The 23,727-nt window shown below is 42.2% G+C and overlaps 1 protein-coding gene across 5 annotated transcripts in view; it reads left to right on the top strand.

The window, feature by feature from the left end:
• The first annotated feature begins 13,891 nt into the window (after positions 1–13,891).
• ANKRD17 (ankyrin repeat domain 17) overlaps positions 13,892–23,727 on the top strand; it is a 160,978-nt gene continuing 151,142 nt past the window's right edge. For all 5 annotated transcript variants that reach the window (XM_039331765.1, XM_039331760.1, XM_039331759.1 and 2 more), the window contains exon 1: positions 13,892–14,686. In XM_039331765.1, coding sequence (XP_039187699.1) covers positions 14,318–14,686 — 369 coding nt within the window. In that variant the 5' untranslated portion in view covers positions 13,892–14,317. The remainder of the gene's footprint in view (positions 14,687–23,727) is intronic.

Here is a 23,727-nt window from a genome sequence, read left to right as displayed (position 1 = left end):
AACCCAAGATAAGCACCCACAGTCAATAAGCTGGGGCCAAAGGTTTTTGAAACTGAAATTAAATTAATTAAAGACTGCATATATTGTACTTCTGGGGAAAAGTATTCTTCAGAAAAAGCAATCAGCATATCTCATGCTACTTTAAGGATTTACCAACCCTAACCCAAAAGAAAACTAAATTAGTGTAACATTTGTTGCTCCCATTCCCAATCCCTATCCTGCCTCTTCTGACTTACTTCCAGATGTTCAGATTTTGCTGAACATATATTAAACAAAACCAACGATTTAACCCCTTGGCTTTACAGTCCTTCCTTTTCCCTATATCATCAACCTCAGAAACACTATTGTGGTTGGCAGATGGTTTTCACAAACAACTACAGCCATCTATAAAAGCTGATTATCTCCAGAAGCCATTGGACAATTGGTTCATGGCAGGATGCCTTATAAAATGGAAAGGTTCCTGGCTTTACTAAACAATCCTCCCAGCTGATGTCAACACTTTAAAATACTGCCCAATACTTTAAGGCAGTGGTGGCGAACCTATGGCACGGGTGCCAGAGGCGGCACTCAGAGGCGGCACTCAGAGCTCTCTCTGTGGGCAAATGTGCTGTTGCCCCATCCTTGCCTCCTCCCCGCGACTACCTCCTCTCCAGTAGCCCCCCTGAAGGAGAGTCTACCTTGAGCGTGGCCCACACGGAGCAGTGCAGCCAAGGACATGGCAGCCAGGCAGTGTAGACAAGACTCTGCCCTCACACCCCATCATGCAGGGCGTGGGCAGAGGGTGTGGCCGCCATAGTGCTGCTGGACTGCCTGGGTGATCTGCGGCGGGGCCTGGAGGCGGTGAGTGGTCCTGTGGGCAGGTGGGATGGGGGGCAGAACAGGGGCAGGGGCAGGGCCAGTTTTTGGGCACTTGGTCTCTAAAAGGTTCGCCATCACTGCTTTAAGGTAAGCTTCCCCCAAAATTACAAATACATTTTATTGGAAATGTATTAACATAGGCTACAGTAACTTACTCTTGAATGCCTGCCATTGTTTCCCCTCTCCCCACCTTCCCTCCCTCCCTCCCAATTATTCCAGAGTTAAGTTGGAAAGAATTTATGTTTCTAATGTTGTCTTTCCATCTTGGGCTTAAATCATATTTTTCTAACCGCACTGCATATTTTCTTCAACGTAAGCTCTATGGTTCTCTATAGCTCTTTAGTGGGCTTGCTTTGATGCACGTCTGTTGAAAGAGCATGAATCCTACCCTCAAATCCAGCCTCCATAGCAGCTAGTTTGTAATATGGAGGAGGCTGCATGTCAAAAAAAAAGGGACAGCTTTACCTGAAAACAAACTGGGCAGCAATATGAACATGATGGGGCTGTCAGTAAAGTGTTTTTTTACCAAACAGCCCCTGCTCTGTTAATCAACAAGATGTTTCTGCGTGGCTTTTAATAGTCTTTTGAAAGAATAATTAATGTGTACTCCAAACAAACTACCCTAAAAGGAATCTTTACTAAGCAGATCCTATACCACTCAATTATTTGTTTTTTGAGAACATGTTTGTATAATGATCTTCTTTCCTGTATATTTCTCTTTTACTGCTGATCACCTATTTAGACTCATGGGGAACAACCAGCAGACCCTATTCTAACAATCTAGGAATTATTATTTTTTAAAATGGATTTAGACAAAGCATTCTTGATCTTAGGACCATGCAGTGCACCAGCTCAAAGTGACCAAAAGATGATAAACATTTTCCCAATCCTCTCAGATAATCTGAATGCCAGCAACATCTGACTGGGAAATATGAAAGATTGTCTTCATCCTTAAAATGTTGCTGATTGTTTAGCTTGAAGGGGAAAATATGATCCTAACACACTACCATGTTTCCCTGAAAATAAGACCCGGTCTTATATTTTTGGGGGGACCAAAAGACCCATTAGGGCTTATTTTCAGGGGATGTCTTATTTTGCAGCCACCCACCACTGGTTGCTCGCAGCCGCAAGGGGGCAGGAGAGCATGCATTGCAACAGTGCCGCCTTATGAGGTGAGGCAAAGCAGGTGGGGGGAGGTTGAACTGCCTCTGCTTATCTCAGGGCCCCCGCAGCCTGCTCAGCAACCTCCCCCATTCAATAATCCGGCTGCCCGCCCGCCTTTTCCCTTTTACTCCCCTCCTGAGCTGGACTGCCATGCTACGGAGGATGGGTGGGGCAGGCTCAGACACCTTAACCAGTCCCCCTCCACTGTTTTTGGAGCCAGGAGGGAGTGATGAGGTGAAAGGCTCTGCAGCTGTTGCACAACAGTTGTGTCTACTGCTGGATGGGCTTTCTTCGGTCCTGGCCACCTCTGCTTCGCCCGCAGATCTGCCAACTCTCTGGAAACCGAAGCTGGGTGTCTGGTAGGCAGAGAGAAATGGCTCGGTCCTTCGGCTGCCCCCGTCTGTGTGTTGCTCTCCTCCTTGCCTGAAGGTGCATTCCACCAGCACTGCCCTCATCTCCCGAGTATCTGCCATGGGAAGCCCTGTAAGCCACTGGCCACGGGCAAGCAAAAAGTGGGAGAGAGCAGGCGGTGGCTTCAGTGGGTATCTGGTAGGCAGAGGGTGGTGGAGGGAAAGTTGGCAGCTGGAGTGACAGCAGCGTGGTTTTTGGAGCGCCCCCACTGCCAGCCCTGGTACAATTCTTCTATGATTATATGGGCAGAGCTACGAAGGGGGCCGGTGGACAAAACGGCCACCCAGGGATGATGCGGATAGCCTACCACTGGCCTCTAGAGCTGCCACCATTTCCATTACTTTCACTATCATTCCCCCCTGGCTCCGAAATGGCTGAAGGGAACCAGGTAAGGCAACTGAGCCTTCCCTGCCCATCCTCTGAAGCATGGCAGTCCGGCTTGGGAAGAGAATGAAAGGGAAGATGCAGGCAGGCAGCTGCGGGGCCCCTGAGGTAAGCGGGTGCGGGGCATGTGGGGAAGCTCCACGCCCACCTGCCTCACCTCAACTTGTGGCGGAAGCACCAGTGCAACACATGCTCTCCTGACCTGTTGCGGCAGTGAGCAACCAGAGGATGGGACGAGTGGGGTAGTGCTTATATTAGGCACATGTGTAAAAATCATGCTAGGGCTTATTTTCTGGTTGGGTCTTATTTTTGGGGAAACATGGTATTCTGAGGCAATTAATAATGATTTAAGTCTATAGTATCATAATTCGCTCTGATATTTGCTTTTTTCTTAGGACCTTCCCTTACTTGCAGCTAATTATGATATGAATATTCTCTTTGCGAGCCTGCTTTGCACACATCATCCGTGCTCTCCATAGCCTGCTGAAGCTGATCTGAGGCATGCAGAACACGGCTGACAGGTGAGTGCATAGCAGACGCACACACAGACTCCGCTGTTTTGGTAGCACTTCTGATCAGCTGCAACGCGCTGTGGAGACCAAGGTTAATGTGGGCTAGGCAGGTTCGCAAAGAGACTCCTCTTTTTTTGGCGGGGCTTCGGTGCCTGGCCAGTGGAGTTTGGGAAATGATTAATCCCAATTTGTGGCGTGGCCACCAACCAATCACCACATCCTCCTCTCAGGAGGGCAACACTAGCAGGCAATGCCACAGCAGGAAAAGCGGAAGGCAACGCCGCCCACCAGATCTGCCTGGCAGCACAGTAACTGCACTCCAGGAAGCTTGTGAAAAGGAAACTTGACGGTGAGGGCCATGGGGCGCTCACTGAGGGAGCTGCTACAGGTAATGGAGCCAGGGAAATGGGACGGGTGGGGGGAGCTGCCAATGCCGCTGCCCTGAGGCTTGGTAGCAGCCATGATTCTCCCTCCCCAGCCAGCCAGCCAGCCACCATCCCCTGACCTACTTCTTGCCTGCCCAGCCAGCTGGCTCAAAACCTCACCATTGTTCTCCTCAGCGGTGGCAGCCTAATGGACATGAGCAAGCTGCTGGTGGTGCCGCCCTGAGGCATGGGGGGCAGGGGGAAGATTTTCGCTGCCAGACTCTTTAACTTCTTAAAAGTTTACTTGATGCAGAATGCATATCCTTCTCTTTCTGCATCAAGTTAAACAGTCTGGTAGCGAAAATCCAATAGCAAGGGAAAAAATCCCAGACTCATGCACAGGGAATCTGTACTGCCTGCCTCCCCTCCCCCATGCCTTGGACCAGCACTGCCAGCACCGCCAGCACCTTGCACAGGTCCATTAGGCTGCCGCCACCACCCGAAGGCCTGACCCACCCAGCACAAAAGAGGCAAAACAGCCGGCTAGCAAGCCCCATGTAGAGGTGGTAGAGCATACCCATGCCCAGCAAGCCAAAGGCCACCCTGAGCAGGGAAAGCCGGATCCCCATTGGTGCCATGGCCCCCCAGCCAGGATTACATGCCTCCCTGTCTCTGCTGGGCTTGGACGGCCATGACGCTGATGGGGATCTGGATTTCCCTGCTTGGGGTGGCCTTTTGCCTGCTGGGCATGCTCTACCACCTCTACACGGGGCTTGCTAGCTGGCTGCCTTGCCTCCTTTATGCTGGGCGGGGCTGCCCCCACCCCCCACATGGATCGCCCTGCTACCGCCATTTCCTCCTGCACAGATCCCCCTGCCCAAACTTTCTGTGCCACCTTCCCCCCTCCACTGCCCCAAAATTTTATGAAGGGCTTTCAATCATCTTGCACGTTTTTTGTTGTTGTTAATTGCGAAGTCGTGTCTGACCCATCGTGACCCCATGGACAACGTTCCTCCATATCTTCCTGTCCTCTACCATCTTCTGGAGTCCATTTAAATTCACACCTACTGCTTCAGTGACTCCATCCAGCCATCTCATTCTCTGTCGTCCCCTTCTTCTATTGCACTCAATCTTTCCCAGCATTAGGCTCTTCTCCAGTGAATCCTTCCTTCTCATTAGGTGGCCAAAGTACTTGAGTTTCAACTTCAGGATCTGGCCTTCTAGAGAGCAGTCGGGGTTGATCTCTTCTAGGACTGACCGGTTTGAACGCCTTGCAGTCCAAGGGACTCGCAGGAGTCTTCTCCAGCACCATAGTTCAAAGTCCTCAATTCTTTTGCGCTCAGCCATTCTTATGGTCCAACTTTCACAGCCATACATTGCAACTGGGAAAACCATGGCCTGGACTATACGCACTTTTGTTGGCAGGGTGATGTCTCTGCTTTTTAGTATGCTGTCTCGATTTGCCATAGCTTTCCTCCCCAGGAGCAAGCGTCTTTTAATTTCTTGGCTGCAGTCCCCATCTGAGGTGATCTTGGAGCCCAGAAAAATAAAATCTGTCACTACCACCATTTCTTCCCCATCTATTTGCCAGGAATTGAGAGGGACGGATGCCATGATTTTGGTTTTCTTAATGCTGAGTTTCAAGCCAACTTTTGCACTCTCCTTCTTCACCCGCATCAAGAGGCTCTTTAGTTTCTCTTCACTTTCTGCCATTAGAGTGGTATCATCTGCATATCTTAGGTTGTTGATATTTCTCCCGGCAATCTTAATTCCAACTTTTGATTCATCTAGCCCTGCCTTTCTCATGATGTGCTCTGCATATAAGTTAAATAGGCAGGGCGACAGTATACAGCCTTGCCGGACTCCTTTTCCAATTTTGAACCAATCAGTGGTTCCATGTTCGGTTCTCACTGTTGCTTCTTGACCCGCATATAGGTTTCTTAAGAGACAAATGAGATGGTCTGGTACTCCCATCTCTTTAAGAACTTGCCACAATTTGTTGTGATCCACACAATCAAGGCTTTAGCATAGTCAATGAAGCAGAAGTAGATGTTTTTCTGGAACTCCCTAGCTTTTTCCATGATCCAGCGTATGTTGGCAATTTGATCTCTAGTTCCTCTGCCTCTTCGAAATCCTGCCTGTACTTCTGGAAGTTCTCGATCCACATACTGCTGGAGTCTAGCTTGTAGGATTTTAAGCATAACTTTACTTGCATGTGAAATGAGTGCAATGGTGCAATAGTTTGAACATTCTTTGGCATTGCCTTTCTTTGGAATTGGAATGTACACTGACCTTTTCCAATCCTGTGGCCACTGTTGAGTTTTCCAAATTTGCTGGCAAATTGAATGTAGCACTTTTTACTGCATCGTCTTTTAAGATTTTGAATAGCTCAGCTGGAATACTGTCACCTCCACTAGCTTTGTTGTTGCTCAGATTTTCTAAGGCCCATTTCACTTCACATTCTAGGATGTCTGGTTCGAGGTCAATGACCATCTCATTGTGGTTATCTGGGATGTTAAGCTCATTCTTGTATAGTTCTTCTGTGTCGTTTTGCCATCTCTTCTTAATCTCTTCTGCCTCTGTTAGGTCTCTGCCATTTTGGTCCTTTATCATGCCCATCTTTGCATGAAACGTTCCCTTCATATCTCCAATTTTCTTGAAGAGATCTCTGGTCCTCCCTATTCGGTTGTTTTCTTCTATTTCTTTGCACTGTTCATTTAAGAAGGCATTCTTATCTCTTCTAGCTATTCTCTGGAATTCTGCATTCAATTGGGTGTATCTTTCTCCTTTGCCTTTCGCTTCCCTTCTTTCCTCAGCTATTTGCAAAGCTTCCTCAGATAGCCATTTTGCTTTCTTGCATTTCTTTTTCTTTGGGATGGTTTTAGTTGCTACCTCTTGTACGATGTTGCGAACTTCCATCCATAGTTCTTCAGGCACTCTGTCTATCAGATCTAATTCTTTAAATCTATTTGTCACCTCTACTGTATATTCATCAGGAATATGATTTAGTTCATACCTGAGTGGCCTAGTGCTTTTTCCTACTTTTTTCAATTTAAGCCTAAATTTTGCAACGAGAAGCTCATGATCTGAGCCACAGTCAGCTCCTGGTCTTGTTTTTACTGACTGTATACAGCTTCTCCATCTTGGGCTGCAGAGCACATAGTCAATCTGATTTCTATGTTGACCATCTGGTGATGTCCATGTGTAGAGCCGTCTCTTGGGTTGTTGGAAAAGAGTGTTTGTTATGACCATCGTATTCTCTTGACAAAATTCTATTAGCCTGTGCCCTGCTTCATTTTGTACTCCAAGGCCAAACTTGCCTGTTATTCCGGTTATCTTTTGACTTCCTACCTTAGCATTCCAATCTCCCATGATGATAAGGACATCATTTTTTGGTGTTAATTCTATAAGGTGCTGTAGGGCTTCATAGAACCGGTCAATTTCATCCTCTTCAGCACCAGTGGTTGGGGCATATATTTGGACTACTGTGATATTGAATGGTTTGCCTTGGATTCGAATTGAGATCATTCTATCATTTTGGGGATTGTATCCCAGTATTGCTTTTCCTATTCTTTTATTGACTATGAAGGCTACTCCATTTCTTCTGAGGGATTCTTGCCCACAGTAGTATACCTGATGATCATCTGAGTTAAATTCACCCATTCCTATCCATTTTAGTTCGCTGATTCCTAAGATGTCGATGTTCAGTCTTGTCATCTCTTTTTGGACTACGTCTAGCTTGCCTTGATTCATGGATCTTACATTCCAGGTTCCTATGGAGAAGAAATCTTTACAGCATCGGACTTTCCTTTCACCACCAGATATATCCACAGCTGAGCGTCCTTTCGGCTTTGGCCCAGTCGCTTCATTCTTTCTGGCGCTACTAGTACGAGCCCTCTGCTCTTCCCCAGTAGCATATTGGACACCTTCCGACCTGAGGGGCTCATCTTCCAGCGTCATATCTTTTTGCCTTTTATTACTGTCCATGGGGTTTTCATGGCAAAGATACTGGAGTGGTTTGCCATTTCCTTCTCCAGTGGATCACATTTTGTCAGAACTCTCTGCTATAACCTGTCCGTCTTGGGTGGCCCTGCACAGCTTAGCTTATAGCTTCATTGAGTTACGCAAGGCCCTTCGCCACAACGGCAGTAATCCATAAAGGGGTGCACGTTTTACTCACCGCCTAAACTCCGCAATTCTCACCCCTGCAGAGTTTTGCTGCGGGAGGCGGGAGTCACTTTGTGCAGAAAGGAAGGAGCTCCTCTCCCAAGCTGGAGGGCTAATTTTGGCTGCCCCCGACTCAGAGGTTTTCCTTCCAACATGCGCTTAAGAGAAGCCAGGCCTCCTCTTCCCCAGCTGCCCATGCCAAAGCGCCCCTTAGCTAAGGGGAGACGGGAAGGCGGAGGGGAGCAGCCATTCTCATGAAGGCACCACAAACATGCCCGAAGAGAACTCAGCGCTTTGCTGAGTTTCGTCCTGTTGCCATATTAAAACCTGGGGAGCACTGAAACTCACTTGCAAGTCTGGGGCGCTGGAGTTTCCTGGTATAGCTGTACCAAGCCATACTGCCAGGCTTCCCAGTGCCCAGCAGAAGGAAGATCGTGGCAAGAGTGATCTTTTCCCCCATTCCCTCCCTGGCCCTTAAGCTTATCTCAACAACTCTTTCTCTGTGCTGCCAGCAAAAGCACTGGTGCACGTGGAAAGGGGGAGGGGAGCAGTCTGGCCCTGCCTCCCTCTGGGGCGATCACGCACGTGCCCACAGGGACGGCTCTGCATGCCATAGGTTCGGCACCATGGCACTAGGCAATAGCAAAGAGATTCAGAAAATTCTAGATCATCTGAATCTTTGCAATCATAACTGAATAGCCCCAGATTCATCCCTGATATCTTTGGTTTTGTGGTTAACAGAAACACAACCCAAATCAATGCATAGTTTAAGTGCTCTACACGAATCCAGTAAATTGCAGTTTATTCAATAAAGCATTGTTTTTTTAAAATTAAATTGTAAGAGAAAAAGAACAAAATACAAAAGTATGCAAATAATTCTCAAAGGGAAAAAAACAGAAACAGAACAATCCTACTGAATTTCAAATGTTTGAAAGATTTAATTATTTTACAGTACTTATAAGTGTATAAAGAACATAAAAGTGCTTTAAAAGAAAAAAGCAAAATATAATATATTTTCACATGTTAACTTAGAATTTTATATATATATATCTTAACCAAAGTGAATATTATTCAACTACACATATATTTATTTCTAATACTTATATAAGTATCATTTTTAATCTACTGTACTTTATAAAAATGAGTTCCATATTTCATTATACTTGTCCATACAAAGACTACATCTATAGGCAATCCACTCATAGGTAGCAAGTGTAATTAGGTATCAATCCACTGAGTAAACGGGGTCATACATTTCTCCATTCAATGCTGAACATTAGTCTTTTGGCTATAGTAAGGACATGGAGAAGCCACTTACATTGTCCATTTGTCAAATTCTATGTAATAGTTCAAGATATTATTAGCAGATTCCACTTAATAAGACACAATCAGGCTTGTCCATCAGCAAATTTCAAAGATAAAAGCCTAAGTCAGCGGTTCTCAACCTATGGGTCGTGACCCCATTTAGGGTCGATTGACCATTTCACGGGGGTCACCAAGAAAGGCTGTCTGCCATTTTTCCCCCTTTTCCAGCGGGTGCCTTACCTCCCTTGGGCTGGGCCAGCTGGTGACCCAGCCGGTGGTCGGCCTGCTCTGTCTCTGCCGCTTGCCAGCTACGCCTCAGCCGGCGCAGGGGGCGGCACCACGCATGTGCGGCGCTCCTGGGCAGGGAAAGTCCTTGACTTATGACCGGTTGGGTAGTCCTCGACTTACAACCGGTTGGGGGTCGCGGCATTAAAAAGGTTGAGAACCACTGGCCTAAGTATATGAAGGATCATCAAACCTGTGAATCTGGTTTTGTTGATTAAGGCAGAATGGATTAATCTAGGGAACGCATGAAATACTGAAGTTGTATTGGTCTGACAAGACTTCAAAGCTTTTGCAAAAAAAAAAAATCTCTCTAATGAATCAAGATATATCCATGATTATGAAAACCTTTAAAAGGTCAGTGTTGACCCACCTGAAAGCCACCACAGATCTGCTACTAGACCCCTTGCAATTTGCCTACTGTGCAAATAGATCAGATGATGCTGTTAATATGGCACTGCATCTTGAATTCTGAAAGACCTATGCAAGGGTCCTTTTTGTAAACTTCAGCTTGGCATTCAACACCATCGTTACTGAAATCCTGCTCTCTAAATTGACTCAACTAGCTGTGGTTGACTATATTTGTAGATGGATTATAAGCTTTCTAATAGGAAGCAGCAGGTGAAGTTAGGTAAAATCACATCAAATATCCATTCAATTAGTACAGGAGCCACCCAGCCTCACCATTACTCTTCTCTCTATATACCAATGACTGATCTAGAAGGAGCCCTCTGTTAAAATACTGAAGTTTATAGATGATACAACAATCATTACATTACATTACATACCTATCAGTCTGACCTCAATACCTGGGAAGATTCTGGAAAAGATAATCAAAGAACGAATCAGCAAACACCTAGAGGCAAACAAAATCATTACCAAAAGCCAACATGGGTTTGTCAAAAACAGATCATGCCAGACAAACCTTATTGCATTCTTTGACCAAGTGACAAAATTAGTGGATCAGAGGAATACTGTGGATATAATTTACTTGGACTTCAGTAAGGCATTTGATAAAGTACCGTATTAGGCGTATTAGGCAACCTGGCGTATAAGACGACCCCCGTCTTTATCGCCGAGCCGCATTCCTAGAACGTCGTCTTATACGCCAGAAACTACCAATATTTCTGGCGTATAAGACGACTCGGTGTATAAGACGACCCGTCTTTGGCGCCGAGTTTAGCACTTCCGGAAGTCGTCTTATACGCCGGCATATACGGTAGATCACAACCTACTACTTGATAAGATAGAAAACAGTGGGTTAGACAGCATCACCACCAGATGGATTCGTAGCTGGCTGACCGGCCGTACTCAGCGTGTGGTCCTCAATGGAACTGCATCTATATGGAGGGAAGTGTGTAGTGGGGTGCCCCAGGGCTCTGTTCTAGGCCCAGTGCTCTTCAACATCTTCATCAATGATTTGGATGAGGGGATAGATGGGGAACTCATCAAATTTGCGGATGACACCAAGCTGGCAGGTATAGCCAACACTCCAGAAGACAGGCTTAAGATACAGGAGGACCTGGGCAGACTTGAACACTGGGCACTATCTAACAAAATGAAATTCAATGGTGAAAAAAGTAAGGTTCTACATTTAGGCAAGAAAAACCAAATGTACAGGTATAGTATAGCGGGTACCTTGCTCAATAGTAGTAACTGTTAGAGGGATCTTGGAGTCCTAGTGGACAATCACTTAAATATGAGCCAGCAGTGTGCTGCAGCTGCCAAAAAAGCCAACTCAGTGCTGAGCTGCATTAACAGAGGGATAGAATCAAGATCACATGAAGTATTAATACCACTTTACAATGCCTTGGTAAGGCCACACTTGGAATACTGCATCCAGTTTTGATCACCACGATGTGAAAAAGATGCTGAGACTCTAGAAAGAGTACAGAGAAGAGCAACAAAGATGATTAGGGGACTGGAGGCTAAAATATATGAGGAATGGTTGCTGGAATTGGGTATGTCTAGTTTATCTCAGGGGCTGCCACAAAAAAGAGGGAATCAGGCTATTCTCCAAAGCGACTGACGGCAGGACAAGAAGCAACGGATGGAAACTAATTAAGGAGAGAAGCAACCTAGAACTAAGGAGAAACTTCCTGACAGTTAGAACAATTAACCAATGGAACAACCTGCCTCAAGAAGCGGTGAATGCTCCAACACTAGAAGTTTTTAAGAAGAAACTGGACAGCTATCTGTCCAAAATGGTGTAGGGTTTCCTGCCTGCCTGAGTAGGGGGTTGGACCCGATGACCTCCAAGGTCCCTTCCAACTTATTATTATTATTATTGTGGATCATCACACAGTCAGCCAGATGTTCAGACTGGATTTGGCATTTTGTCTACCTATCGAGTCCTTACCCAGGACCTGGGATAGGCAGATGTGGATGTTTGATGGTATTACCGGTATCGTCGCAGGATGGAAGCAGTTCCTAGTAAGGCCGCCTTTTGCAATTGACTAATAGCGAATTTGTCAATGCCAATGGTGTTCAAGTGGTGCTCCAGTTGTTTTGGGATTGCACCCAAGGAGCCTATCACTATTGGTAGTACCCTTGCTTGCTTTTGTCACAGTCTTTCTATTTCTATTTGTAGGTCTTTGTATTTTGTTATCTTCTCCAGTTCTTTCTCTTCTATTCTGCTGTCTCCAGGCACTGTCACATCCACTATCCAGACTTTTTTGTCTTTCTTATCAACTATTGTTGTTATTCTTATTCTTATTATTATTGAAGATGAGTCTGCATATAGCCCTGTGGTGCAGCCAGAACAATCTGGAACTGAACACTCTTCAAACTAGAGATGATAGTAGATTTTAGAAGCTCTCCTACTTTACCACTTCTTACAATATTAGGCAACAAGTATCAACAGTAGGGACCTTCAAATTTCTAGTTCTATTATCTCCAAGGACTTGAAATGGACACCTAACATTAGAACCATTATTAAGAAGGCACAACAAAGAATGTTCTTCCTGTGTCAACTCAGAAAGCTCAGATTGTCCAAGGATCTGCTGATACAGTTCTATAGAGGAATTATTGAGTTTGTCATTTGTACCTCAATTACTGTCTGATTTGGCACAACAACCAAACAGGACAGGTACAGACTTCAACGGATAGTTAGGACTGCAGAAAAACAATTGCAACCAGCTTGTCTTTCATTGAGAATCTGTATACTGCACAAACCAGAAAGAGAGTTGAAAAAATATCTAAAGACCTCTCACATCCTGGATATAATCTGTTTCATTTTCAACTTCTCCCCTCAGGACGCTGCAACAGAGCATTGCATACCAAAACAACTAGATAATAGTTTTTTTCCCCATGCCATCACTCTCTGAACACTTAATTCCCACAGCACTGCCTAATTTCTCATCGTTTCTCATTTCATCTTTCTTACTATCTTCTATTGATTTCTTATGATTTATCAACTGTTGTTTGTAATTTATTAATGATTGTAACCATGATTTATTATCTATGACCTATTACTTGCTGTTTATATGTACAATGTGAGCTTATGCACTGGAGACAAATTCCTTGTGTGTTTAGTCACACTTGGCCAATAAAGAATTCTATTCTGTTCTATTCTTATTCCTATTCTATTCTAAATTGGTTTCTTACTTTGGCTGGAAACGCATTTCAGCAAAAAGTTTATTAATTCCTGGTGGAATATATGTAAAATCTCATCTCTTGTAGTAATATAATTTTTTTTACAATGATAATATTGGAACTGGTTCCAGCCTTCTCTTATAAAAGGAATTTAGTCACATGTTCTGTCTTGACTCCATGGTCTGTTCCCAAAGAGACCTTTTGGAAAAAAACCTCCATAAATTCAGCCAGGTTTGATAGACTTGAAGTGTTCACAATATCGATCACATGTAATTTTTTCGTGTGTGTGACATTAAATAAGTTATTCATCCAAAATACTATGACTACTTTGAGTGACAGACTTATGAGCTGCTAGTTGGTCCTCACCGAGAGTCATTTTTTCTTCCATCCCCCTTAAATCAATTTTAACTTTCGCCAGATCTTGTTGGTTCGGCATCAAGGCTTGCATCTGAACCAGGATCTAATTTAGCAAATTAATTGAAGACTCCTCTTCCACCATTTTCCCTGGTTCAGCAGATAATGACGCAGCTTTAAAAATAATAATGGCACATCTGAAATTAAGCGAGCTATTAATCATTTGAATTTTGTTGCCATCTCAACAGTTCATAGAAGAAAAATAAAACAGAATGAAATATTTCATTTACCCAACAAGCGAAGTCTTTGTTTAGACAGTCTAATAATTTAGAAACCTGAAAACATTTAATCGAGAGAATGGCGAGAGACATCCACTCAAAGCGCCATCCAAAACCGGAAGTTTATTCAATAAAGTACAAATAGGAAAGCTGACCCGGACTTGTTACCGTTTCCAAGACCCATCCCCCCCCCTTTAAAAAAAATCCCCCCCTTTCCTTTTGGTCCAGTGATATTCCCATCAAGGAAAAGAAAGTAGCTTAAGAGCCAGGGTGACAGGACACGCGCTTCCCGAAGTTTTGAAGAAAATTACTTCTCGCATGCGAGAAGGCGCACCGCGATGACGCACGCTCCAAATGCGGAAGCCCAAACCCCGGAGTTTGCGCAGAGAACAGCCAATAACCGGAGTTGCTGCTTTTCCGGCTGCGGTATAGTGTGGTTGCGCTTGCGCGAAAGGAACGGCGAAGCTGACGAAAAGCAGGGGCGGGCAGATCGCAGCGCAGGACGGTGGCAGCAGTAGGCAAGCAAGCCGGGTCGGGTCGGGTCCTGTTGACTTTCCTATCTCGCGAGAATTCCTCAGCTACGCGACGGCCCTGGAGGTGACCGGCAGCGAGAGCAGAGAAGCCAGCGGTGGCGCGAGCAATCATGGAGCCGCCTTCTCCTGCCCGGGCGGTGGTGAAGGGCAGCGGTGTTGAGGGAAAGTCCACTTCTTCTCCATGCTCGGCCGAGGGGCTCGCAAGGGTTTGCGATCTCCTAAAGAGTGACCCATCTCAGCAACAATCCCCGCCGTTGTCATCGTCGTTAACGCCGCCACTGCCTTCTCAGCCGCCGCCAAAGCGAAGCTGGACTCGGCGGCGCCGGCGGCGGCGGCAACCGGGCGTGGAAAGTGGTGGCACCAATTGCTGTAGTAGTAGTGAAAGCAGCTGCGGTGGCAGCGAGGAAGAAGAAGAGGAGGAGGAGGAGGAGGAGGAAGATGAGGACGACGACGAGGAGGAAGAGGAGGAAGTATCGGAGGTAGGTGATGGGCTCGCTGGGGTCACCTCTCTTTTTTGTCCCCGGGTCTTAGCCGGACCGAAGGAAACGAGAGTCTCCGGAGTTATGGGTTGGATCTGGTTTCATAACATTGCCCTTGCGGTGACGGCGCTAGAAACCGCCGCAGGGGCAGGCGCGCAAGGCTGCGCCGGGGAAAAAAAAAAAAAAGAGCGCGGCACCAGAGCCCCAACGGGCGGCGCCTGGGTTAGCAGTGCCTTTCCGCAGCCGGACCAGGAGGTGGAGAAGAGATCACGAGGGCATTGACCTGACCAGGGTAGAACGGAAACGGTAATTTGACTCCTCCCTCCGCGTCTTGTTCCCAGGAGGCAGTAGACTTACAGACTGATGTTAGATGTGTTTATGTACAAGTTTCGATGAAGATCAAGTAAACTCTCAACCCGACATGGTCCTGTGATGGTTTTAATTTTCTATTCTTTATAGCTTATCCTCTGCTTTTAAGAATTATATGTTAGAGAATTTCGATTTTATCTTTAAAAGTGTTGCAATTGGATGTCTGTTTCTTCTTCCTACTGTATCCTGGCAAACAATATTGGAGTAGATCCTGACAAATTTGAACTTTGGAGGAGGAGAAAGAAACTAGACACCTGAAAATAATAGGAAGGCTTGCATATTTGGAAAATTAATTTAGCCTGGTATTAAGTGAATATATTCAGAACTAACATTTGAGATTAGTGATGTCTTCATTTGTTGCCTGAGATCTAAGCTGCTCTAGTGTTTGAGTATCGCATCTTTTACAACCTTTTACATTTTGAAGCACTGTAATGAGGTCCTAGCTAATTTACTTTGTTGTAATCACAATCATTTTAACATGCATCATCAAGTTTTGAGTGCTTTTAAAAAGTTTGTAGTGGTTATGACAACATATAATTTGTATGACTTTGGCTGAAACATTGTGGTTTATTTATGGTTTATGTGATTTCTCCCTTGGAAACTATTTTGTGAGAGTGCCCCAATATGGTTTTAAAATGTTAAGTTTGCCTTTCAGCCCCAAAAGACAAGCTAACCCCATTTAAAGCATAAGCGAGCAGCATATTAGGCATTATCAACATTTTAGAATCAAGGTGGGAATTATCTACATTCATATAAGCATAGATGTTAACAGCAAATATAATGTAAATTATGTTAAGAAATGGGTGAGTGATGTAACAGTTTTTCTTTCAGAAGCCCAAAGATTCTGCAGGAATGTTTAAAACTTGTTTAAATGGATGAATGAAGAGCATGTTGCTAAGGATGGAGTTCAGTATCATTGCAGTGTGAGCCTCTCACATTTAATGCTGAATAGTCCTTCAGAACTGTTGTTTATGCATAATGATGGCTTTGGGGTAAGTAAACAAAATTAGAGGAATCCAGATAAACAGAGGTACTATTGGATAATAGATGAGCTGAACAAGGACTGGGGGGATAAGCCAAATTCTGAGTGGAGGTTCCTTTTACTTGAACAACAATGCCAATTTGGAATGTTTCTGAATTGAGCTATGCTATCCATAGGTGGTAGCTATGTACAACTTTAATCATAACTCCCTGTGTAAAGCCAGTCATTATCACCTCAAGTTTGGTAACATTCTGGTTTTAAAATGAGGCTGCCTCTACAATGCATTTAAAAATTACTGATTGGACCAATCATTTTATTCTGCCTTCAAAATATTTTTTTTTATAAAAAGGATACTATTTTTCTCATCTAAGCGCACTCAATAACACAGGTCTTGCGTTGCATTCTATGAATGCAACATAATAGCTTAATTTGCTAGGATATGTTCTATTGCGTCATTTGGTTTATAAAGGTCCCTCCCTTTTAAGCTTTAGGTAAGCTGTTAATGTTTAGTTTGTAAATATCTCTTCTGATACTTTTGCTTTTATAAGAAAATAAAAAATATATTCTTACTTTTGACACATAAGTGCAAAACCAACTACCTCAGGTAGAAATGGCCTTTAAAACATTCTTAGAAATGTTGAGACACTAAGAAACAAAACTTTTACCTCTGTATTTTGTTTTTGAATGCTTCAAAATGCTCCAAACAGTCCACATTATTTTAAAACAAGATATTTCAGATTCAAAACATTTTGTATAATGTTTGAGATGTATTATTGAGTTGCATATTTTTGTTAGATAAGTAGATAATGTGTTATTCATCCAATGTTAACTCTAATCATCACATAGATTTTGTTCAGGACAAGTGTGTGTGTATGTATGTGTTCGCGCGTGCATGCGCCGTACACACACACACACACACACACTTAAATGATAAGGTTTGCCAAGTAAAAGGAAGTGGCTAAAACATTTTATTGATAGTAAAATATGAAGTATAAAATAAGCATATGCTATTGATTCACTTTTCATCAGGCTTTGATTTCCTGAACTGTATAAACCCTGCAGTCATTGGAAAGAAATATACTGAAGCCCACATTTAAATTATAATATGTTAGAAGAAAGGAGTGAACACATCTTTTGTTTTATGTGTTAGTATAATTATTAAGTTATTAACTGCCCACGTAGCAGTTTGAAGCCATGCAAATGCAACTAGATTAATAAGTACCATTTAGGTGGGAAGGTAACAGCATTCCGTGCACCTTTGGCATATATCTATGCTGTCCACATGAGAATCGAAATTGTCTTTGGACAATGCTGACTCCTTCAGCCAAGAAACAGATGAGCACTGCATCCTAGAATCAGATACGACTGACAGGGAAACCTCTACCTCTATAGTTATTAAGGTATTGGATTGGGAAGGTTCAGCTTAAAGTTCCCCTTGAGTTTGTGAGTTTGTGCCAGTTAGGTTTCTCTTAACTAATATTTTACATAGGGAGTAAAATGAAGAGACACTTATGTTTCAGAGAAAATATAGGCCATAAATACAATGAAAAAATAAAATTGTATTTGATATGTGAAGAATGCTACACCTGAATTTAACAACAAACTATATTTGTTGATGATAATTAATATAGGAAATAAGTCATGGATTTGATAGACAAAGTCCAAGTTGTTAATCATTTGTTTCAATAAGCTAGCAAAGCTTATACATTTGGGTAGCCATTGTGGCCTTAAACAGACAAACTAGTTATTGATGGAATTCTGAGTTTGATTATATACAAATAATTGTCCTGTTGACAAGGCAGGTACATGTAAGGTTGGTACTAGGGCTATTCAGTTTTAGCTATTATACTATATCAGATATATCCTTTTTTAAAGCTCTTGGGTCACTTAGAGTTTTGAGACCATATAAGAAGTAACTCACAAAATGGCAGCCATAGTAGACATTTGTTAGAAGGCACCTATTTACTAGAAGGCAGGTAATATTAGTCCCTTAGGATACTACTTACTATTTCAGTTTACTTTATTTTGTAATTATATATTCAAGCAAAGCAGTAGATTGCCCCCACCCTCCAATATTTTATTTTTTAGGAATGACTTTATGGTCTAAATGGGACCCAAGGCACTTAGCAATGATGCTTTGCACCATTTTAGTTTTACATTTATTTTTTATTAAAATATACACATAAGTTGTCAATTGAAACAAGAAATCTGAAGGATGGCAAGGGAAGTACCAACCAGCATGTGAATGTCATGTAGAGGATTTAAGGATTACTTTAATATGACTTGCTTAAATTATGCTATATTATGTAGGCATGAGATTATACTTTGTAAACTGTGTCTTTGTCTATGGTTTATTCAGTAAAGGTGACTGCATGATGACTTAAGGTGAAATGTGAAACTGCTTATTTTGTGTCCAGAAAACACTGTCTCCTATAAATTAAGTCAACATTACTATGGTTAGGTGATAAGTTGCTTTTTGTGTACTTAGGATAGTAGGCTACTATTTTATTTTTTAAAATAGTATGCATTTCTTACTTATTTAAGTTCTGTTTCTTAAAGGAAATTAGAACATTTCAATCTTACCTTTATGTATGAAATAGGGTAAATTGGGAAGCAATGATTGGCCCAAAGTCTCCAATCAGTTGGATGAACATTCACTTCTGTAGTAGAAGAAACAGAATGTACAAATCACGATAGTGCTATGTTGTTCCTTGTTAATCTGATTGAAGCCTTGACATCATAAATAACCCGTTTCTTTCTATATACAATGTTTGGGAAGCCCACAATTCTAATTGTATTGCTTTGTTAATATTTTAAAATGATAAAATATTGAATACTTACGAACAAAATTTGTGCTGTGATACTGTTTGGAAAATATTCCTTATGAACCTTTTTGTATACCTATGTTGGTTTTTCTCTTAGTCAAAGACAAAAGTTTGAAAGACATATTTGGTAAGCCCCCTATTTTAATTATAGGGGACCTGCTTCAGAAAAAGTGACAAAAATTGTTTGTCAAATTAACTTAGGATTGTGACAAACAATGTTGGTGTGAATAAAGTCCATCATCTTGAAGCATTAAAGCAGTCACATCCTCAGGAAGGCTTGACAACAGCTGAAGATTTTTTCCTCTGTGATGTGCATACACAGCCACTTCACTTTGCTGACAATCCAATGGAAGTATTGATTGTATATCAGTGAACAAATATTTGGGGACGAATACTTAGGGAAGATCTTCTAAAAGCTGGCTGGAAAGATTTCTTAAATTATTTGAGATACATGCTTTGGATGTTCCAGTATTGCTTTCTGAAACACCCCTTTCAAATGCTTTGCACAACGTTAATGTTTTAATTTGTAGATTACAATGTAGCTCATTTGTAAATAAACCTTGTTGATGAACAATGATCATCTTCCTATTTCTGGATCCATGCAATCTATATATTTAATAGCTTTTTAAATGAATATACAAATTACCTAGCAGATTAAATAAAGCCATTGTCTGGTAAATTTCCACATTTTATCATTTTTGCTCAATGGTTATTCATCAGTAATGTTTTCTAAGGTTTTTCTACTAGTAGTTATCCTTGTTCTGTGTTTCTAAAGCAGTAAATACTGGGAAATAGAGGATTCCATTATTTTTCCTTTTAATTGCGTACAGATCTATATGCTTATTAATAGTTCCTATTTTTTCTGCAGTATTTATACTAACTGGTTCTTTTGGTAAACTATTGTTACATAGTCAGAATAGTGATTGTAATCTATAAGAATTTTAATTATATAGTAGCTTGCTATCAAGCTTGCTATCAAGCTTGCTAACCTTGCTATCAAGCAAAGTGAAGCCTCTAATAGCGAGTGCCACATAAAGTGCACTAACCAAATAGATGGTGAGACAGTAGGGGAACTCAGGCACCATACAGGTTATGTAGAAAGGAAACACAGGGCCACTCACAAAGGACTCAAATGTTTATACACCAATGCACAGAGTATGAACAGCAAACAGGGTGAACTAGAAATTCAGGTTAATGAGGGCAGATACGATATTGTTGCCATTACGGAAACATGGTGGGATGAAACCACACATGGAACACACAGCTAGAGGGATTTAAATTATTTAAAAGAAACAGACCAAATAAAAGAGGAGGTGGAGTTGCTCTCTATATAAGAAATAACTACATCTCCACAGAAATAGAGCACAACAATGATAAAAACTGTCTTGAATGCATTTGGGTCAATATAAAAGGGGGGGAAAATGACATTGCCATAGGTGTATACTACAGACCACCCAACCAAACAGAGGAAATAGATGAACTTTTTGCTAGTCAGCTAACTAAGGTATGTAGGAAGCACATCACAATAGTAATGGGGGACTTTAACTACCCTGACATCAACTGGGAGACAAACTCCGCACCAAGTGGAAGATCAAACAGGTTCCTGGCAAACCTAGCAGACAACTTTGTCTCCCAAAAAGTAGAGAAGGGAACTAGGGGATTAGCCATTTTGGATCTAATTCTCACTAACAGAGAGGAAATGATAGACGGTGTTGAAGCCATAGGAACCCTGGGAGGAAGTGATCATGCAATATTAGAATTCAACATTATAGAAGCACAAGCAATAGAACACAGTCAAACTAGAGTCTTGGACTTCAAGAGAGCTAATTTCAATAAACTTAGAGAGGGCTGGGAAGGATTCCATGGATGAGAATCCTCAAGGGGAAAACAACTCAAGAAGCTTGGGAAATTTTGAAAAATGAGATAATAAAAGCACAGTCTAGCACAATACCAACAAAGAGGAAAAACAACAGCTCTCAAAAGAAACCAGCATGGCTGCATAAAAAATTCTCTGACAAATTGAAAGATAAAAAGGACAAGTATAGAGAGTGGAAAGAGGGGAACATAATATCAGAATATCAGCAAATAGCCCGAGCCTGCAAAGATGAAGTGAAAAAAGCCAAGGCTCAAAATGAACTAAGGCTTGCGACCAAAGTCAAAAATAACAAAAAAAGCTTCTTTCAACGTGTAAAAAACAAGAAAGAAGTGAAGGAAATGATTGGTCCATTAGTGGGTGGAAGTGGCAAGAAGGTGACAAGCAGCAGGGAGAAAGCAGAACTATTTAACTCATTTTTTGCATCTGTCTTTACACAAAGGGAAAAAACAGACCAACCTATCAAAAATAGTGCCATAAAAAACAAAACAGAAACACAAGTTAAGATAGGCAAGAAAATGGTTAGTGAGCACTTGTCCAGCCTCGATGAGTTCAAATCGCCAGGACCAGATGGATTACACCCCAGAGTTCTCAAGGAACTGGCAGATGTGATATCGGAACCACTGAACTATATTTTTCAGAGATCCTGGAACACAGGGGAACTACCAGAGGACTGGAAAAGAGTTGATGTAGTTCCCATCCTCAAAAAAGGAAAAAAAATGGATCCAGGAAATTACAGACCTATCAGCCTGACCTCAATACCTGGGGAGATCCTGGAAAAGATAATCAAACAACGAATCAACGAACACCTAGAGGCAAACAAAGTCATTACTAAAAGCCAACATGGGTTTGTCAAAAATAGATCATGCCAGACAAATCTTATTGCATTCTTTGACCAAGTGACAAAATTAGTGGATCAGAGGAATGCTGTGGACATAATTTACTTGGACTTCAGTAAGGCATTTGATAAAGTAGATCACAACCTACTACTTGACAAGATAGAAAAATGTGGGGTATGGATCCGTAGCTGGCTGACCGGCCGTACTCAGTGAGTGGTCCTCAATGGAACTGCATCTATATGGAGGGAAGTGTGTAGTGGGGTGCCCCAGGGCTCTGTTCTGGGCCCAGTACTCTTCAACATCTTCATCAACGATTTGGATGAAGGGATAGATGGGGAACTCATCAAATTTGCAGACGACACCAAGCTGGCAGGAATAGCCAACACTCCAGAAGACAGGCTTAAGATACAGGAAGGATCTGGACAGACTTAAACCTGGGCACAACTAATAAAATGAAATTCATGGTGGAAAAAGCAAGGTTCTACATTTAGGCAAGAAAAACCAAATGCACAAGTACAGCATAGGTGGCACCATGCTCAATAGTAGTAACTGTGAGAGGGACCTCGGAGTCCTAGTAGACAATCACTTAAATATGAGCCAGCAGTGTGCTGCAGCTGCCAAAAAGGCCAACACAGTGCTAGGCTGCATTAACAGAGGGATAGAATCAAGATCACGTGAAGTATTAATACCATTCTTCAATGCCTTGGTAAGGCCACACTTGGAATACTGCATCCAGTTTTGATCACCACGATGTAAAAAAGATGTTGAGACTCTAGAAAGAGTACAGAGAAGACAACAAAGATGATTAGGGGACTGGAGGCTAAAACATATAAGGAACGGTTGCTAGAATTGGGTATGTCTAGTTTAACAAAGAGAAGGACAAGGGGGGACATGATAGCAGTATTCCAATATCTCAGGGGCTGCCATAAAGAAGAGGGAATTAAGCTATTTTCTAAAGCACCTGAAGGCAGGACAAGAAGCAACGGGTGGAAACTAATAATCAAGGAGAGAAGCAACCTAGAACTAAGGAGAAACTTCGTGACAGTGAGAACAATTAATCAGTGGAACAGCCTGCCTCCAGAAGCGGTAAATGCTCCAACACTGGAAGTTTTTAAGAAGAGACTGGACAGCCACTTGTCCGAAATGGTATAGGGTTTCCTGCCCGAGCAGGGCGTTGGACTAGATGACCTCCAAGGTCCCTTCCAACTTTACTACTATTACTATAAGCTTCTCTTATATTTGTCATATTTATAGTCCAAATTTCCTCAAAGAAATTGTAATTCTGTTGTAATCAGTCCCCCTCCCCCCACAGCAACAGCAGCTAGGGGTTAGATTTGGCTAGTTACTATGCCCAAATAATCTAATCAATTTGTATACTTGAACATGAGTGTAGTTAAATGTCTTAATCACTACATTGAGGTGCAGTACATTGTATCTTTATAGTGTGATTCAATTATATATAAATTATATTTAGCAACATTATATTGCAAATCTTATCAGTACTTAATTATTTTACTTTTTTATGTTAATATTTATTATTTATTAGGAAAATGTATATGATCAGCTGAATGGCTAACACTGACTTTGCACAGCTTACAGAAATAAAACCCCAATACAAAGCCCAATACTCCCCATAAGCAAAACTATCATAAAATTACTGATTATTATAGCAGGTATTAATCATATCTGTTTATACATGCTTTTGAAAGGACCTCCCCACCTTTCTAATCTTTTCAAATTTGAGGAGTTACTGATAATAGAAATTCTATTTTTTACATAAACTATTTCTAGAATCAGATTTTAGTTTTCAATTGTGGTTGATAACAGTATGTGTGTACCATTAGGGCCTGATTTAGTATTGCAATATATGTTGACAAAGCTTCTAAGATCTGTTTAGTTTTTATGCCACACTTTTATTTTAGAATTATATAACTTAGTGGACTGTATAATATTTTCTTTCAGTTCCTTGGTGTTACTCTTTTTTGTATCATCAGGAAAAACTGACAAAACTAAGTAAGAGAAATATCTTACAGCATCAGGTCTTTAGATGTGCTCTGTTATTCAGGGCAGACAGTCAGTTTGTGGTTTCGTTGGAGTACATATAGGAGTACATGGAGGCTGCCCATTCCATTGCTCTCCCAATCTTTTGAGAG

This window comes from Crotalus tigris, unplaced genomic scaffold, assembly GCF_016545835.1.
Source record: "Crotalus tigris isolate CLP2741 ecotype Arizona unplaced genomic scaffold, ASM1654583v1 scf7180000024437.13266115, whole genome shotgun sequence".
NCBI classification, from domain to species: Eukaryota; Metazoa; Chordata; class Lepidosauria; order Squamata; family Viperidae; genus Crotalus; species Crotalus tigris.
The sequence above is the reverse complement of the archived record's forward strand: the minus strand, read 5'-3'. Positions and strand labels throughout refer to the sequence as shown.